This window comes from Limulus polyphemus, unplaced genomic scaffold (assembly GCF_000517525.1).
Source record: "Limulus polyphemus unplaced genomic scaffold, Limulus_polyphemus-2.1.2 Scaffold1099, whole genome shotgun sequence".
Taxonomy (NCBI): domain Eukaryota; kingdom Metazoa; phylum Arthropoda; class Merostomata; order Xiphosura; family Limulidae; genus Limulus; species Limulus polyphemus.
The window spans coordinates 257800-270242 of NW_013666709.1; the positions used below are offsets into that span (position 1 = coordinate 257800).

Consider the following 12443-nt stretch of genomic DNA (forward strand, 5'->3'; position numbering starts at 1 on the left):
CAGAGTTCTAACATGTATAGCTTCACAGTTCCAGGGAGGGAGGTGGTCAAATTATTATTTAATACTACCAAATCACAAGGCAGACTGTAAAAGCACTAAATATTCAATAAATATATTAGCACTGAATATTTTATAAATCATGCCTATGAACAAGTCTGATCATATTCAATCAAATGAGTTTTAAGAATCACAGTATGAAGTACATATCTTTGTCAATTAATGTGTACATGATACAATTGTTTCTGAATAAACTAAAATTTATTTTCCAGTTTTCATAATAAGATTGACTTTTTTGAAATTTAGAAATAAAGCTCTAGCCCTATTTTTCTCCTACTCTGATCTAGTGAGTATTACCAGGTATAATTTTTTTATTCTAGTAAAACACAGTTTCATTCCTTTTAAATTACCAAAAACCAACTTCTTATAGGAGGTTTTGCTACCCTGGACTCCCTTTAACATTTTATCAAGTAAAAAAATACATAAACTGTAAAACAATTTTTTCTAAACTTTAAAATATTACAAAATCATATATATATCACCTTAAAGCTGGAACTTTCTTTCTCATGATCTATTTGCTATATAGTTCTCTTTCTTTTTTGTAGGTATTGTAGTTATCTAAACTGTTAGTTACCACATACCCTTGTGTAATGTAATTATATCATGGTTATTTATGTATAGTTCACAAATGTAATTAAACTTAACAGTTTCCATGTTCATTTTTTAAAGTAATTACATTGCATGGTGATTTCACATCACAATTTGAAATTATGGATTTTAAAGATGAATTTTGCCCCAGTATGTGTTTAGACCATTTCTGAAAGGAGTACAGAGGTTACTTTTACAAATAAGATAAATACTACTATCTATACTGGTTTTAATTATACATATTTCATTTCAAAATTTCTTTAACCAATATGTACTAGTGAAGGATGTCACAACACCTGTGATTGTATTGTTGCTAACATAAGTGCAAGACATAGCTTTCAGGTCACTGCTTATGGGCATGCTGCTTAATGAGTACAGAGATACTTAATTATTTTCCACACTGAGCCACTTTAGATAATGACCATAAAGCCAAGGCTTGGGCCTGAGGTTGTTGGGGAAATGAACATCCACATAGTTTTATTTGATTTAGCAATATCTGATCACAGCACATGGGCCACAAATAAGGCTTTCAAGAAACTGACATAGCCCACAAGGCATCTATTGAAGACCAATGGCATACACAGTAGTTTTAATAATAAATGATAAGTTTAACAAAAAATTTTTAATTAAGTTAAAAAATGTTTATGTTTAAAGTGTATGTTTCACATATTTCGAGTTAGACAATTAGTGGAACCTGATCACTGTTTGCCTCATTAACTTGGTGGATTACAAAGACCTAGTAACCACCAAGTAATTATGAGAGTATCCCTACTCTAAGTTTTAATATTGTACGTGTATATTCACAAAATATGTCGAGCTTTCAGTAATCATTACCAGACTTTCGTACACAAAATCAGAATTTTTAGGTTAGTATTCTTACTAAAGATTTGTATGCAAATATATATAATCGGAGTGCTGAGTGCAAAGTGATTTTCAAACTTCATTTTCATAAACTCTAAAAGTTTCTAAATAAATATCAAATGTTTCCTTTCCATAAAACTTTATATTTTATCTATTATTTTCTCTAACCTACCTCTATACAAACTTAGTTTGCCCAACCTTGTAACCACCACAAAAAATACTAAATAAATCTAAATTACTTTTTTCATTCTAAAACCTGTGCACATTGTAACAGACAATTACACAATATTTACTTTTACAGCCTAAGCTAATAGATTTTTTAATTTAGTTTACTTGCAGTTGAACTCTGATCCTCTCAGACTACGACAATAGCAATTTATTACGCCAGGCAGCTTTGTGTTAACTATGGATCCTCTTAGAAGAATGCTCATGTTGAGTTACACGACTGTGCTAAAGCTTAGTGCATGATATCATTGATCATTAGTATTTTACCTCATTTTAAATTACTTCTAATTATTACATTTTAGTTAATTTTATAAACAACAGATACATATAATAAGCTATTTTACTACTCACATCTAAAATATTCTTTTCAAGGTTTTGAACTCGTAAAATTAAGTCAACGTCAAAACGCATTCCTAATTTAATGTAACGATGATGTGATCTGAGAATATATAATTTCAATTATCCAACTTAGAATATAAAATATTTCCATGCACATATAAAATAGAATGTCCTAAGATCTATATAATTTATGTGGCTTTCTAACTAAAACAGAACTGGCTTAAAATAATTATCATACCTAGTCATCTCCAACAGAGGTATTCAAAGAGCAATGCCAAAATTTGCTTAGCCTTTAGACTCCATAGCTGTCATTTAACTTTCTATTAGTTACAAATAATACAATACAGTAAGTGAGAGAGAATATTTATGACAATTTTTGAAAACAGGATGCTTTGTGGGAGGCATGGTATGTGGCACTTGCTTTGTTGTTTATATCTCCATAAAACAGTTTTCTCACTACAAGTTGACAGTTTAGCTTGGAGATATGTATAAGAAATTTCACATTTACAATGCTTTAAAAGGGGAAGCAGAAAATGTTAAAATGAATATATATTTTAAATATGAAATTAACATTTACATATTAAAATTTGAGCTGTAAACTATGTTTGAATGTCAAGTTTATTGATATATTGAAAATATAGTAGTTTAAATTTTGAATGCAATTCTTAAAATGTTCTGATGTATATTTTGTACTACTCATATCAAAAGGATTAATCAATTACATTCAATTGATTATGCTCACGAAACTTAAATAGTTGGAATAATCAAAAACACTGATTTTGATTGGTTGATTATTTTCCTGATTTGTGAAAGGGTTAACTTTAGCTTTAAGACAGTCACTGGTGAAACAGCAGTGTTGAAACTCAGTGAGTTAAGCCTTACCAAAACATCGTAGCATATTTCTCTTAATTCTTTTTCAACTTTTTCACGGTATTCTTTGGCCATTTGTTGTTTTCTTTCACTCCCTTCAGTTTTCTGTTCTATACTGGAAATAACTCTCCAGGAACTTCTTCTTGCCCCTACAACATTCTTATATGCAACAGACAGCAAATTTCTCTCTTCATTGCTTAATTCCACACCCATTTCAGTAACTTGTTTCATCGCTGCAGCCATATCGTCATACCTCTCGGCCTGCTCTGCAAGTTTAGCTCGCTGCACCAGTTCGTCTTTATCCATTTTACAGATATTTTATACTGAAAGCATAAAGACAAAAATTTACAAAGGAAAATATTATCTCCCAAATAATCTAGTCCTAACTTCTTTATAAAGTACTCCCATGTCAGTTGTCTGATATGATCATGACACAAACTTCAGGCAATTACATTATTATGCTTTTTAAAAGTTATTGGGTAGTTATTGCATGTTTTCAATCACACATTTTGTATTGCAGTAAAATTGTATGCTTAGTTTTTTTTAAGCAAAATTTATAAAATAATGTATGATTGCAAGTATATTGTGCTGAACTATAAATTAGAATTTTTCACACAAATAAGAACCACTCATTCAACTAACTTAAATAAGCTTTCCATGAATAAATCATTTTATTAAATGTATACTTTTAATCATAAAATATTTCCAAGTTGTAGGCTATTTTTAGTTTGTAAAAGCTGTACCTTTGTATGTGATCAGATTCAGGCACATTTTGTGAATCTAACCTACTTATATTTGTTTTAATGCCAAAACAAACAGCATTTACTTAAAATTTTGTAACTACACATAGATAAAAGCAAACTTTATACATGTATAACAGAACTATGCAGGAAAAACCATTATTTTTCTGAGTAGGGAGTATACAGGTTTATATAATCATAATTTTTGAATAAAATTGTAGTTATTACTTTATATAAAGAGTATGCCCTAACCTCATATAACAGTTTCAAACATGAAGTCAAACATATTTAAAATGCTCTCAACTCTTATGTCAAAAGATATTTTTAAAAGCTTGCATTTCATTAATGGCATTCTACAGCGACATTTACAGCCTACATCAGACCCCCTTAGCACTTCAGGTTTTCCAGATCCATTGAGTTAACAGCCATTAATCACTCTGGACAGTGCAATATTGGTGTCATTTTCAGAAGTTAGTTTCTGGTGCTGTAGTCATGATAATATAAGCTGTTTTTATTAAAATCTTCATGGTAAAGTTACCGTCAATTAATTCAAAGAAACATCGATGTAGAAGTGTTTTAAATCTTGTGCATTGAACACAAAGACCCAATATTTATACTAAAATATTAGTTCTTGGACAGCAACAGAACATAAATTATGAAATAAGACTTCCTAGCAAAATAATAAATTTAAAAATTAAAGATAGAATAAAGCACATTTTTTATATTTTAATATAAAATTTCACTTTATCGTGCAGTTTCTTAACTTTGATTCAAAATTTGAATTTGATATTTGTTCGCATTTATGTGTAAATGTAATTAAGTGTCGTGTTACCACTAGCTGACTAAGCACTACAGATGTTTTTAAAACACAGTTTGTAACGCGATACACGTCTGATGCAATATTATGATAATATTTTATTTATATCGGCTCATCCCTACTAAAATTTACAGACTAAAGTCAGCAAAATGGCGGCAAAGACATTAGCTTAATCATGATTAAGAGTCTAGTGTAGGCCTAAGCCTCAAGTTAAATTTATATTTCTAACGAAGCACTTAATCAAATATACTTTACAATGAAAGTGAAAAGTGATAAACTGATTTTGTGATCATTTGAAATAGTTGTAATAAAATTAACTTTTTATCTAACGTACATATTTTAAACTATAAAAGTATAAGTATAACGCATGCTAGTTTCATAATCAACAAATTTACCAAATGGCCTAGTAGTGGTATGTGGTAAAGACGTTCTCCGACTTTGTACGACTTCAGCCGGCCTGGAAGATTATTACGACTACGGGGATACAGAAGTAATGACAGAAATAATGACGTTACCAGTTGCTTGGTGACAGGTACAGGGAATGCTCGGTGTGAGTAAATCAGAGTAAATTACTTTAGTAGTTACACACTAAACAAATAATACGGAAATTACTTAATCACACAACGAAGTTTCACTAAAATGAAGTAAGAAAGAAAACTTAAAGTAATTCTACTTAAAAAATGGTAAACAGAAGGAAAGAAGAAAGTAATTCATAAACGCATAACATACATATTTAAACAATTTCATTATTAACAACAATGAACATGTTATGAGTAAGACAGAAGTTAATAAATACTTAGATTATGTAGATAGTAAAAATTTTATTACTCCCAGCAATAAAGCAGCTAACAACTATGCTTTCATTTGTAATTCATGTACGCAGGAGGGAGGGGGTTCGGTCGAACCCCCTATATTTGTGATTTAAATAAATTATGCTTATATAGTTATTGCGCGGTTGCTTATGGTATTGTTATGCCTCTGTTCGTTTGTTAATTTTCCGTAAAAATTCTTTCCGAAGAAACTTTAGCGATACAAGTCATTTCTTAAATAAAACTAGTTTATTCCTTCTCAATACAACTTTGCAATACACTTAATTTCCACAGTCACGCTATAACTTAAACAAACGCCATAATTCACAATGAACGAATGATTCACGCGCTTGACTCAATTATTGTCTCTTATCTCGGTCTGCAATTCAATTACATTGTTGCCGTCACTTCTTGGCGGTCTTATATACAAGAATACCGCACATCTAGTAAACACTCGAGGCTTCACGAAGGGACATAAATTTTCTAGAAGCTCATGAAATTTAATGAATTCTCATACAAAACAAATCTTACTAATAAAAACTGTATTAAAGCTTTGCACATCAGTTGTGCTTGTAGATATATATTGATAATATTCTTATACCGAATTATGAAGGTTTTCCTGACAACACCTGACACAACTGTCCCCCTGTGGGACAATGGTAAGTCTACAGAATAAAAACACCAAAATTCTGGGTTCAATTTCCCGCAGTGGATACAGCAGAAAGCCCATTTGTGTTTACTAAAGTAAAGCATTGAATTACTAGATTGACTAAAAGATCTTGAAATTGTTGAGGAAAGATTTTTTTTTATCAATAGGAAGAAAAGTGTAAATAATACTATAACAAAACAATTGACACAACTGAACCAATTTATCTATCAGAACTCACTTTGGAAAAACGCTCTTTAACTAAAAATAGAGCACACTACCTTAATCAAACATTCAAGCTCAAAATTTTCAATAAAATTGACACTTTTATCTCCGAATGATTAACTTTCCACTTCCAAATTATTCCATATAACTTATGTTGCAATGTTTAATAATTACTGCTTATTAGATACAATGGAATTTGTTCTACATTACAAGACATTGAGACAAAGCTTATAAACTCACTCTCATTTTTCACAAATGAGGTTTCTCCTATTGTATTTTGAACACCAAGTCCATTCAATTTTACCAAAATATTCAATGACATTCTTGCTACTTATTAATGATTCAAAAGTTTTACAGAACATTAGATGTTACTACTGTATGTAAGCTGATATGCAGTAGTAACAGCACGAGTATTAATCCTGGCTGACTTGAATTTTAACTGAAAGTCTTAGTTTGGCTGAATTCTGCTATTGATAATTTATTTCATGATGCCTGAAATGATAACTGAGTTAGCTTAATTGCTGCTATATGGTAACACCTTCATTGATGAAAAATAGCTTTGGACTGAATTAGCTTGGTTGTTGTTGAGCACAGAATGAGTTATCTGTGATCTGCCTACCACGGGTATCAAAACCCGAATCTTAAGTTACCACTGAATCACTGGGAGGTGGGGTAATAGGTTTGAATAGTAACCTGAGAAGGTTACTAAAGTGATTCATGCCAGAGATAGAGGCAATCTGTTATAAGGTACTTGAGTATATGACAATATGTATTGGTAGTATATGTATATAGCAATATATGTGGATAGGCAAATGATTAATGAGTATTATGTATTATGAACTGATCTATTACGCAGCAGTAAGCAACATGTGCATGGAAACAAATGATTTGATATTGATGTTGAGGCTGTGATATGAAGCTAATTGTGATAACTAACCTGAAAAACATTGTTTGAAAATATAGTGAAAACCTGTTATTTTCCATAATGTTAGTAAAAGAATATTTCAGTTTAGAAAGGTAGTGAATTTTATTGGAAGAGGTAATACTAACAAAGCGTCTCACGCTATGTCTGAGAGAAAGCGTTGTTTTATCAGGTGTTTCTCATGAAAAGTAGAGTAAGTTGTTTCAATTGTTATGAATTGAAATATTCATGAGTGTGAAGTCATAAACACAGACTATGTTGATATTCCAGGGCTCAAGCACCTGCCTGAACTAATTAGCAGATGCTCAGCACCCATGCCCACAGTCATTTTAGTTTTACATGATACATCTATTTATGATCTAAGTTATATAAGAAAAACAACTTTGCTCTGAAACCATACTTTTACAATGGTACTACTATATAGCAATAGCACATTATATGGCTACACACTGTAAAACTGGGAGACAGAATTAGACTAGTGCACCTTAATTTATGGTAAGGTAATGCAAGTGAGTTGAGCCAGGGTGAAACAAAATGGGTAAATTTGTGTTTAAAATCACTATGGGGGAACTTCAGGAACCAAAAGCATTTCAGAAATACAGTAGAACCTGCAGTTAGAGCTGATGATTTAACTGCTGAATTTACTACTGAATATGTTGAATAACAACGAGAATAAACAAAAAGGGAGACATTTTCAAGAAAGCTAGGTAACACTGTATCCTGTTCTGTATACTACAAGGCTGTTGCTGCTGGACATTACCTCCCATCTACAAGGAGGGATAAAGAATCATTAGCAGCTTTTGTGAATAATGGTTTTTGCTTATATAAATAACTTTAGAAAGATTAACATCCAACAAAATGTCTTACATACATCATGCTGCTGATCAGAGTGTATTTGCATCTGAAAAGGGGGAACATCTGGGTAGTCTTATGATAGTAAGCAAGAAACATGATATACAGCAAGAAAGTGTTTCAATGCTGAAATAATAACTTTTTTGTAGCCCAGCATGGCGAGGTAGTTAGGGCGCTCGACTCGCAATCTGAAGGTTGCGGGTTCGAATCCCCGTCCCATCAAACATGCTCGCCCTTTCAGCCGTGGGGGCGTTATAATGTGACGGGAAATCCCACTATTCGTTGGTAAAAGAGTAGCCCAATAGTTGGCGGTGTGTGGTGATGACTAGCTGCCTTCCCTTTAGTCTTACACTACTAAATTAGGAACGGTTAGTGAAGATAGCCCTCGTGTAGTTTTGCTCAAAATTAAAAACAAACAAACTTTTTGAAGATTTTAGCGGCACCAAAAGTGGTCTTGTGTGGACACACAAATGAAAATTTGAATTTTGCTCAATTGCTATGTGTACATACTGAAGATATTCCTGAGTTTAAAAATGGCTACAGTGAATGTCTTACAAATGGATGTCTCATGAAATCATTAATGAAATACTTATTCTGTAAAATGTAGTGCTACAAAGCTGTGCAATTTTGTACAGCAGATAGTTCTGTTAAAAGCATTCATCTTTTTCAGGGTTGTTAAAGAAGATTTTTCTGTTTATGAGCTTTTTTTATATTTCATGGTACACCTCTGACTGGTGCTAATACATTATTTAGCATTTTAAAGGATGCACTGTTACAGCTCAATTCTGGCATAAAAAAATGTGATGGGGTTGCAAATGCTAGTAGTTGCCATCTGGAGCACAGGCTAGGGTCAAGCATGAAGAAACAATAGCTGTGTGTGTGTGCATTGTATGGTACCATTCACCAAACTTGGTTGTGTGAGATGTTATGCAACAAATACAGCCTTTTTGGAACTTCTTATTTGGAATGCTGGGGTCAATAGTTTGTATTAGAAGCTCTCAAAAAAGCTGGCCAACTTTAAGACTTTATAAGAAGTGAAAGCTCCTGCACAACATTTTTTTCCTCTTATGCCTCACAAGATGGTGTTTATTCATAATATCCCCGAGATCAGGCTTCAAACTATGATACACAACTGACATTTATGAGGAAATTTACAGCACTAGTTTATTTGATACTGGGGCAAAAGCAATGGAGTTGTTACTCAACTTCATAAGTTTGATACATTTTTCAATGTGCATCTGTTTCGACTTATTTTTGAACCAGTAGATTCAGTTAACACCAGACTATAAAAGAACATCCTCATTTTCAAAAAGTGCAGGATTGGATATACAAGACTATATATTGTAAGTATTATTATTTAGTTTATTTTGTAACTTAATATTTAATAATTGTTTAATTTTTAAGAGACGAGTGTTGAAGATGGATTGTTTTAAGAGTGCTAGTTGTGACAAATTTCGTAACTCTGTATGAGTCGTATATTGTGTTTGCAATTACATTGTTGTCTAGGCTCTACTAATATTGTTGACGTCACATTACTCGAATCTTCGGTATTTTTCTCGTTACCTTAACTGAGTATTGTTTCATTATAGCGCCGCTCGCGTAATTTGTCGAAAATTCGAGGCCTCATTGATTGTTATATAAATATAGGTACTAGCGAGTGCAACTTAAGTGAAGTAGAGAAAAAGTAAGTGTAGTTCAGTCAGAAAATTAGTTAGCGGAAGAAAACGTGAAGTTAGCTGGTGTGTGAGTGATTAGCCATAACAGAAGACATTTTAAAGTGAGTTTCACAGTTTAATAGAGATAAGGACAATAATTTGTCTTGTCAAAGGGTGTTCTAAAGTAACTGAAACCGTGTGTGTGGACTTTGACGAAAAGGAGACAGTTATTTAAAATTCGAGATACAACTGCGATAACCCATAGGGTAATGTAAGTGAATTATTCTCTGATAGGAGTAGAGAAAAACAATTCGTCTTGTCAATTGGATTCTAAAGTAATTGAATTAGTATTAGTGGACATTTAACAAGAAAAGAGAATTATTTAGATTTAGATAAAACTGTGATTTTCTATAATGTGAAGAATTTTTGTATATATAATTTGACTTGTTTTGAATATATTATTTTAAAACAAATGGGTTGTGTGCTGTCCATTTATTGTTCGAATTTATCGCCAACAAGTCACAGACACATACTATAGAAGAATTCTCAGCCCACTCATAATTAAAACTCTGACACTCATAAAATATTTTTTTTCTCTAAAGGCAATGATACATTTGTTCAGAGAAAATGGTTTCTAGGATTTGTGGAAAGAAAATTGTGCAAAGGTTATGCAGTTTAATCTTGAAGAATCCTGGCTGTTTTCTCAAAGGAAAGCACATAGGCAAGTTGATAAAGGAAGCAGTTCTATGTTTTAATAACTCAGATGGATGTGCATCATATATTATTCAATGCAGTTTCAATCATGTCATAAGGGTCTTGGTTTAAGATTTCAGTCAGATGTTCAAGAATATTTGACACAAATAAAACAATTTGCAACTGGCAGCGAGACTGATAAAGTCGAACAAATAAAAGACTTATGCAAATGACTTAAATAAGCAGAGACTGAAACTTCACCAAGGCATGGTTTTGGATATAACTCAACAGAAAAGTATCACAGTTTCCAGTGATAACAATATCCATTTATTTTTAAAAGCTGAAAAAATGAACATTTGAATAATATGCTACTAGAGTACTGCAAGTTTATAAGAATCCTTCTCACTGTACCTGTATCATCCTGTGCTGTTGAATGCTCATTCTCCAGCCTCAGAATACTTAAAAACTATCTCTTGTCACTAATGGGGCAGGCGAAACTGAATAATGTAATCGTTCTTAATGTTCACCCAGACCCTTTCAGAGAATTAGATGTAAATAAGATTGTTGACAGTGTCATCCAGAAAGTAAAATGAAATGTAATGTTTTTATACTGGGACATTGATAAAGATGGCTTGTAGATGAGTACAAGTATTGTAATTTAATCAAGCATAGTATATTTATACTCTAGTTTATAACTATGTTTTAATAATCATTCAATTGTTAAGCTACCAGGATAGCCAAAATATTCAATATCTAGGATCTGAAAGAAGTTTAAAGATATGCTGAAAATATTCTCCACCAACCAGTTTAAAAGCACCCAATGGCAAAAACAAAACTAGGTGCCTATGGATGAAATTATCAATAGTAAATGAAATTCACAGACAGTGGTTTAGATATCATAACATAAACTTGGGATACTCAATGTTTCATTTGGTTGTGATAGAATATTTTCAATTATGCAGATTGAAATATTGTAATAAGCACAAGTTGCAGAGATGATGTACGAAAATGCAGGATGTAAGTGTACCAAGAAAGGGGAGGTGGAAAGTAATATCCATAAGATGAAAATTTTATAAGACTCACCAAACACTAGTATTAGGTTTGTAACTGTAATAGGTCTATAAGTAAAGACAATATAAGTATTAGTGGATTCTAACAGTCAAAAATAGGGGTTGACCTCACCTAATCTGAGTCAGCTCATATCTGTAGGAATATTTTTTTTCAGTCTCAACCCTATTCCTTCATACTTGAATTGAGCTCTATCTACCTATAATCAGGTATTAGGGAAAGAGATATTACCAGTTTATAAAGTATGAAGTGTTATATTATATGATGTCTTGCATGGATGACAGTGGGCAGCAGAACTAAAGGTATTAGTCAATCAGAGATCCAATGAAGTTTGGGGAATGAGAATTTTAGAGCACTAAGGAATAACTCTAGGATGTGAGCACACATGAAACCTACAAAAATGTTAATTGACCAGTACACAGAGTTGCTTGGTAATAGTTATAACCAAGTATTCATGACCTTTCTTTATCTATGCATGTGGCTGTACGTTGCATTTTAATACAGACTTTCACTATTTAAGGTTAAATTCTTGAACATTCTCATTTTCCCTCTATTCACTTAACCAGTGGCTCTCCAGTCTTGTTGCTTTATCATAAGAAGAAACCCTTGTTTGACAACCATGGATCCTTGATTTGAAGAAAGCCAATATCTTTAAGATACTCAAAGCATTATCATCATAGAAAAAGCATACTAAACTGTCAAGCATCGGAAAGTGAAGAATTCTTAATTCAAGATTATAGTCAGAGGTAACAACGAAACCAGTGTTCATATTGTTACGTCTCCGTTCGTTAGTTAATTTTCCGTAAAAATTCTTTCCGAAGAAACTTTACCACTACAAGTCCTTTCTTAAATAAAACTGGTTTATTCTTTCTGAATACAACTGTGTAATACACTGAATTTCAACAGTCGCGCTATAACAAACGCTATAATTCATAACGAACGTCTCTCGTGCTCAACTCAACAATATTCTGTCCGCAGTTCAATTACACATTGTTCCCGTCGCTTCATGAACGTTCTAGAAGCGCGTGGCGTGTTACTAACGTCACGTGACGCTGGGAGCTTGGGTACTCGAGTTT

General features: G+C 32.3%; 1 protein-coding gene across 5 annotated transcripts in view; it reads right to left on the reverse strand.

Annotated features, from left to right (window-relative positions):
* The window catches only part of LOC106462130 (14-3-3 protein zeta-like), a 51484-nt gene that overhangs the window by 35360 nt on the left and 3681 nt on the right, over positions 1-12443 (reverse strand). The window contains exons 1-2 of one of the 5 annotated variants that reach the window (XM_013922022.2): positions 4893-5041; positions 2953-3263 (exon numbers count right to left, since the gene is read on the reverse strand). In XM_013922022.2, coding sequence (XP_013777476.1) covers positions 2953-3246 — 294 coding nt within the window. In that variant the 5' untranslated portion in view covers positions 3247-3263; positions 4893-5041. Of the gene's footprint in view, positions 1-2952; positions 3264-4056; positions 4105-4892; positions 5042-12443 lie in introns of those variants that run through there. The other 4 variants (XM_013922021.2, XM_022389278.1, XM_022389277.1 and 1 more) reach the window with 4 other exon arrangements.